The 7577-nt window shown below is 53.7% G+C and overlaps 1 protein-coding gene across 1 annotated transcript; it reads left to right on the forward strand.

The window, feature by feature from the left end:
- The first annotated feature begins 836 nt into the window (after positions 1–836).
- P2RY2 (purinergic receptor P2Y2) lies at positions 837–2012 on the forward strand. The gene has a single exon (XM_075548657.1). The coding sequence runs from the start codon at positions 841–843 to the stop codon at positions 1972–1974; it is 1134 nt and encodes a 377-aa protein (XP_075404772.1). The 5' UTR covers positions 837–840; the 3' UTR covers positions 1975–2012.
- Positions 2013–7577: the final 5565 nt, after the last annotated feature.

Consider the following 7577-nt stretch of genomic DNA (forward strand, 5'->3'; position numbering starts at 1 on the left):
GCTAATGCCTTCGATGTAGTTTGGACTTCTTCCTTCACTACCACTGGTTCTTGATCATACGCTATCCCTCCTGAAATAGCCGGATGTTGACCAGTTCTTTAGGGCACAGGGACTCTGTGTGTTCTTTCCATCTTCTTTGGATACCTCCTGCATCGTTCAATATTTTGTCCATGGACTCTTTTCATATTGCAACTCGTGGTTTGAATATTTTCTTCTGTTCAAGATACGCTGACTGTGGTCATGCTTTGTAGCTTTCTAACTCGACGTCATTGCACACTGCACTGTAATACTTTGCTTTCTCCAGCCGCCCTTTGACATTTCCGATCAGCTCCTTTTACTTCATCAGTTCTTCCATTTGCCTTAGCGGCTCCACTACTGAGAGTCTGCTGACATCCACTTTGATCCGTTCTTCCTTTCCTGCCTTTGTCATGACCCTTGGCTCTCTCCATGCGTGGTCTTCTTGATGGCGTCTCACAGCTCGGCAGGTCTTCCGTTATGAGAGCTCAGTGCAGCCAATCTGTTCTTGAGATGTTCTTGAAATTCACGTGGGATGGACTCAAGCTCCTATTTTGGCTCTCGTGCACTTATTTTTTTCTAACTTCTACCTGAACTTACTATCAGTCAGCCACTATCATTCTGGCTGATGAGACTGAGCTTTCCCATATCTCTTCCTGACTTGGGCTGACAGGTGGCTGAAGGTGGTTAGGAAGGGTAACCTGAGGGAATCTGTGGGGTACTGGGGCTTGTGTAGCCGTGTTGAGACTGGGCATGTGAGACTCCCCACTAAGCCCTGGCCATGACCCTGATGTCTATTCCTCCACTTCCTCTCCCTGTAGGGTGATGGCGGCCGGCTTGGCCCGCTGGAATGGCACGGGCAATGACACCTGGGAGGGGGATGAGCTAGGCTACAGATGCCGCTTCAACGAGGACTTCAAGTACGTGCTGCTGCCCGTGTGCTACGGTGTGGTGTGCGTGCTGGGGCTGGGCCTGAACACTGCGGCGCTCTACATCTTCCTGTGTCGCCTCAAGACCTGGAACGCCTCCACCACGTACATGTTCCACCTGGCTGTGTCCGACGCACTCTACGCGGCGTCTCTGCCGCTGCTGGTTTACTACTACGCCCGCGGCGACCACTGGCCCTTCAGCACGGTGCTCTGCAAGCTGGTGCGCTTCCTCTTCTACACCAACCTGTACTGCAGCATCCTCTTCCTCACCTGCATCAGTGTGCACCGGTGCCTGGGCGTCTTGCGCCCCCTGCTCTCGCTGCGCTGGGGCCGGGCCCGCTACGCCCGCCGGGTGGCCGCGGCCGTGTGGGTGCTGGTGCTGGCCTGCCAGGCGCCTGTGCTCTACTTCGTCACCACCAGCACACGGGGCACCCGCATCACCTGCCACGACACCTCGGCGCCGGAGCTCTTCAGCCACTTCGTGGCCTACAGCTCGGTCATGCTGGGCCTGCTCTTCGCGCTGCCCTTCGCCATCATCCTGGTGTGCTACGTGCTCATGGCGCGGAGGCTGCTGAGACCGGCCTACGGGACCTCGGGCGGCCTGCCGCGCGCCAAGCGCAAGTCGGTGCGCACCATCGCCGTGGTGCTGGCCGTCTTCGCCCTCTGCTTCCTGCCTTTCCACGTCACCCGCACGCTCTACTACTCCTTCCGCTCCCTTGACCTCAGCTGCCACGTGCTCAACGCCATCAACGTGGCTTACAAGGTCACCCGGCCGCTGGCCAGTGCCAACAGCTGCCTTGACCCCGTGCTCTACTTCCTGGCTGGCCAGAGGCTCGTGCGCTTCGCCAGGGATGCCAAGCCCCCGGTCGACCCCACCCCGACGGCCCAGGCTCGCCGCCGGCTGGGCATGCGCAGGTCCGGCAGAAATGACACCCGGAGGACAGAGGACCTGTCGGCCAGCAGTGAGGGCACGAACCGGACAGTGTCTACGCCAGCTGGTAGCGAAACCACGAAGGATGTCCGGCTCTAGGACCTGTACGCTGGGCGTACGCGCGTCTATGTGAGAGGCTGGAGGGACCAAGAATTGTCGGTCGAAATGGACAGTCTCCCCAGATGTGAATTGAAGCCTGATTACCAAGGGAGCATGACACCCACCCACCCACTCTGCCATTTTGCAGGGGCTCAGGATGCACGCTCTGGGGTCCGGGGCGCCTAACAGACCCAAAGCACCCAGTCATTGTGTGCATGTGTGAGCTGGGGTCATAAGGTTTAGGGGAAGGCCAGGGTCTGGGGCCAATGTTGCCATTGGCCTGACTTCCATATAAATAACCTGCCCTTTCTGCTGAGATGCTTAGGCCAGAGTCCGGCCTAATGGAGTCCCATGAAGAAACAGATCCATATGGAGAAGAAGGTGGCTTACCAAGGTCACACAGCAGTCTGGGCTGGAGTGACCTGGTATGGGGCTAGAATCACAGTGTGATCAGAGGAACCTGGTAAATAGCCAGAACTGAGCCCCTTACAGGGGGTGGGGGCTGGGGGGTGCAGTAGGCTGGGTATTACAGAGGACCCAGGCCTGAGGAGTCCCCAAGCCTGAGAGGGCAGAGGTCATAACCTCATCGGTAAGCTCCCCTGGACTGGGAGCCAGTTAGAAGCTCTAACTTATACTAAAGATTGTGTTGCTTGCGAATTGTGTGTCCAGTGAGTTGCCGGGGGGTGGGGATACAGGGGGGATGCAGCCTGGTAAGTTCTCACTACCCCCACCAGGGTCCTATTCCTAACCCATTCTCCTCTTCTACTTGCCCTGGGTAGGCTTAGTTAAGACCACCCCCATCCCATCCCATCCCAGGCCCAAGCCCATCGGCTACTTTCAAATCAAATCTGCTCTTAAAAAAAGTATCGGTCAAGTCCAGCATAAACCAGACTCACTGCCATCGAGTCCATGCCAACTCGGAGGGATCCTATAGAACTGTCCCTATGAGTTTCTGAGACTAGAACTCTTTATGGGAGTATAAAGCCATGTTTTTCTCCCACAGAGCAGCTGATGGTTTCAAACTGCTGACCTATGTGATAGCAGCCCAATGCAGAACCACTGTGATAACCACTGTGCCACCAGGACTCTGGTTTAGCACTGGGTAATCTGGAGTGCTGGGGCTGTGGACTAGGGTAAGGGCATCTTGCCTGGAGCAGGGAGACTCCTCTGTTCTAAGAAGAGCATTTTACCAGAAGAATAGCCAGGTACAGAGAATTCTGGGCAGAGACATGGGGGCAAGAGGGCAGGAATCAATCGTAAGCCAGCTGGGCAGCTGGCACCCAGGATGGAAGTGGCCATGCAGCAGAAGGACGAGTCACAGAGAAACCAGGTCATGGCTCCCTTCTTTCCCTGACCTTGAGGCTTCCTTTACCCTGGGGGTATGTGGGAGAGGCTTACTCATCTTCCCATCCATCTTCCACATCCTGATCCATAAGACAATGGTGGATGCTCAAACTGGATCAGGGAATGGTGTTAGTGAGGCAGGCCGCCACCTGTGACAGGTTCTGACCCATCCAGGACCACTCTGAGTCAGTTTGAGAAGCTGGCTGGGTAGGGACCAGCCTGCAGGGACAGTGCAAAGCTGATAGACTTGGCTCCTGACCTCAGGGATGGTGTCTCCCGCCCCCCCTCTGAGAAAACCCTGTCTCCATGGACCCATTCTGCCTGAGTGAAAGGCTCTCCTTCCCCAGGTAGCTGCCTCCTTGATTTCTCTACCCAGCAGCTGCTCACTGAGGGCCCAGCTGGTTCCCATGAATTGTGAAATGTGGGTAACCTGCCCAAGTATATGTCAGATGGTCAGCTCCCACATTCTAGATTCCATACCACTGTTAATGTAACCAGAATGTCTCTGAGCTCTTTAGTGAGCACTTCTCACAATCTGGCCTTGAACCCCTCCGGCAGGCCTGGGACTGAGCTCTTCCCAGCAGCTGCTGCTCAAGCTAAACCCTGTGCCAGTTTGTAAGGAGACCCTACCTGGCTAGGTTGCTCTGCTGGCCCGAAGTATGAATGCTGAGCTCTGCCCTATCTCATCCTACTCTATGCCTTGGGAGACCCTCGAATGTGCATCTGGGGCTGGGGTCAGCGGTGGGGACACTGGGACCTCGATAGGCTCAAATTCCTCAGTTCCCACTTCCCTCCTGTCCTGCCCATCTCCTTCTCTAGCAGCTGCCCTGGAGGCGCCAGGAAGCCAGGTTATCACAGTGGGTGGAGGCCACATTCAGCCCCAGCCCCAGGAGATTTCCAAGAACCAACTGTCTACAGATTTCTAGGGACTTGGGGCCAAGAGGGGTCCTCCCGCCAGCTAATCCTGTGACAAGTGCTGGTGGGAGTAAAGAATGGAGACTCTTCGGGACTGAAGGACAGACCCAGGGTCCCACCACGGGAGCCCCGTCAGACTGCATCTGTGGGCATCTGACCTTGTTGCTCAGTGCCTGGGCCACTCGCCCGGTGAGGCTCCTCTTCCCTCTGCTGGGTGCTATTTTCAGCTCAACTAAGAGAAGGATTTTCCACTCCCAGCCCCAGACCATTGTCCAGCTGTGATGGCAAGGGTTGTGGAGGTGGGCGGGGGGCATAGAGAGGCTGCCTGTTCTCAAAATATCTCCCTTACCCTCTGGGCCTCCCTGCCCCCTCCTCAACACTCCACCCCAACATCACTTCCTGGGGCCCTTGACTCCTTACGGCCACGGTGAAAGAGCACGAGTCTCCCAGCCGCCTGCACAGCCACCTGATAGGGCCCAGGGATTATCTAGTTCAGCTGCCGATTTAACACCAAAGTGGGTTGGGCCTTGTCCAAGGTCACTCAGAAAGTCACAGGGTGCTGCCTGGGGGTGTGAGAAAGGGCCTCCGGGCTGTTCCTATTGCACTGGCGCCCCCATTAGTGCAGGTCAGTGCTCTTGTGCAAATCCTGCTGGCCCCTTCACTGGCCAGGGTGGACAGAGCTGTGGGGCCCAGGTCAGAGGCACAGGCAGATGAGGGAACAGGGGACAGGGGGTAAATGTCTGCTGCTTGTCTGCAGTTGTTCTCATTGAGCTCTGTGCCTCCAGGACAGGGTCTCAGCCCCGGATGGCTGGGATCTCAGGGCCCAGGAAGGAGGTGGGAATCCTAGAAGATTTTCCCACCCTCACCCTCTAAGACCAGAGAAGACCCTGGACCACATGCTTCCCAGAGCAGTTGCTCCCATCTTAGCTTGAGTCAAGCCCGCAACGCCATTGTTCTACCACTACTCTGGTCAGGGCCAATCTGAGCGGACCTCTGTTCAGAGCCAGGCACATGGGGAAGGGTACTGTGATAGGAGGAGACCTCAAATTCAAATACACGTTAGAGAGAACTCTTTCTTAAGCCTTAAATAGGACAATGACAAATCGAATCCCCTGAATGAGGGAGACAAAGCTGCAATGGCGTCCAAAGGATTCACAGCCAAGTGGCATTGATTCAAAGGCCTGGAAAGCAAAACTTCATCACAAAATCCTGATTGTCAGTAAATCAATTCTTCACGGTCCAAGGGGAGACTACAAAAGCAGAAAAGGTCCACACATACCATTGCAGATTATAAACCTTTGTAAGACTGGTTCAGGACCCTCCAACCACCTTGGTCAGGTCAGACTCTGAAGCAGGTAGCCCTAACATTCCAATTTCCATCATCCAGGGCAGGTCCAGGCAAGTTCCTGAGGATGGGCCTGCTCCTCCCTGGACTGACCAGGGGCCGCACCGTAAACACTCTACCTGTGGACAAAACTTTTTATGTCACCTGTCATGGTCAGAAAGAACTCAGTAAAGAATGAAGCTATGTGGAGACTCAAAGATAGTTTCAGGGCTACTGAAAACCATAGCTTTCCGCAAACCTAGTGTTTAAACTCTAATCCGGAACTGACTTGCTAATCTCCCTGGCATTATATTCTCACATCCAGTATATTACTCACTGTTCACAAGAACCCTGTGCAGTAAACATTATGCCCGTTTGGCAGACAAGAGTACTCACTGAGCTCTGAGAACGGAGCTCTTGATTGTACAGGGCCCTGCCGGATCGGTTTTCTTTCCAGTATTCGAGCCACTTGCACCCCCTGGGGCGGGCGGGCAGGCTCCTGAGTGGCCCGGGATGTGATTCAAGACGAGAGAGGCAGTGAATGAAGGATGGGGTTGAGAGCAGATTCTATACCCAGGCTGCCTAGGTTTGACTGCTGCCTCTACTTCTTCCAGCTGTGGAATTTGAGGTTTGTCACTTCATCTTTGCAGCACCTCCATTTCCTCCTTTCTCACAGGGGAACAATTGTACTGCCTGCCTGTATTTGAGAGTACAAAAGAGACTGCAAGCTCCAATATAATGTAAGGCCATTATAAAGACACAGACCCATCCTCCAGATGGGGAGGCCATTAGCGGGACTCCCGGCCTGGTCACTGGTTAGATAAGGCATTGTTGTCATTGGGTGCCATAGAGTTGGTTCCGACCCATGTTGACCCTATGCACAACAGAAACACTGCCTGGTCCAGCAACCTCCTCACAAGTGATGCAGTCACTGTGTCGATCCATCTCGATGAGGGCCTTCCTCTTGTTTCACTGCCCTTCCACTTCACCAAGAGAGATCTCCTTCTCCAGGGACTGGTCTCTCCTGACAACATGTCCAAAGTACATGAGATGAAGTCTCGCCAGGCTTGTCTCTAAGGAGCACTCAGGCCATACATCATCCAAGACAGATCATCAGTTGGTCCTTTTAGCAGTCCATGGGACATTCAGTATTCTTCTCCGGCACCACAATTCCGATGCATTGATTCTTCTTCGATCTTCTTTATTCAATGTCCAACTTTCATATACAACACAAGGCAACAAACAAAGGAAATGTTCACAAATTCATAATTGGTGGCAGATCAATACACCACAGTTCCAGGTGGGACTATCAAAGCCGAACAGAACCGTGACTGGGACACAGACATTATGTTAGATATAAGTTCACACGATTGGTCTGGGGCCTTCCCACCAAGGCCGTCAGGACATGACTGATAGGGAATGACTCATGACGAGGCCACCCCAGTACTGCCCATCAAAGACACACCAGGCAAGCACCACAGCCTGCCCCTCCCTGGGCTGGCTGGTAAAAAGTGCAGGTAATCACTCTGTCGGAAGGCAAGGTCATCTACAATGTAGATTCTACATCTGTGGTTAATGATAGTAGCTCTATTGGTGTGTGTTTACACGTTTGTCTGTGACCTTCAAGGTTAGCAGTTTGAAACCACCAGTTGCTTGTCTACTGCTGTAAATGGTGACCATCTTGGGAACCCACAGGGGCAGCTCTGCCCTGTCCTATAGGGTAGCTATGAGTTGGCATCAGCTTGATGGCAGTGAGTTTGGTGTTTGGTTCGTTTGTTTCATTTGTTTGTTTGTTTTTGGTTAATGATCAGAAGGAATTCAGTGGAGGCATAATCTACACGAAGACTACAAATGGATTCGGGGCTGTCACTGCCATCTGTAGCCTTTTGTAAATGAGGTGCTCAGAATTTAAGTTCGAATGCCTAGGGCCTTGGGGGGCTAATTAAGCCACATGAAGCACTTAGAACAGTGCTGGACATATCTTAGTCACTGTCAGCGAGTTGATGCCGACTCATAGCAA

Source organism: Tenrec ecaudatus, chromosome 4, assembly GCF_050624435.1.
Source record: "Tenrec ecaudatus isolate mTenEca1 chromosome 4, mTenEca1.hap1, whole genome shotgun sequence".
Lineage (NCBI taxonomy): Eukaryota > Metazoa > Chordata > Mammalia > Afrosoricida > Tenrecidae > Tenrec > Tenrec ecaudatus.

Bases quoted from the DNA above. Each gene is read 5' to 3' on its own strand.
- P2RY2 (XM_075548657.1), top strand. From the start codon at position 841: ATGGCGGCCGGCTTGGCCCGCTGGAATGGCACGGGCAATGACACCTGG.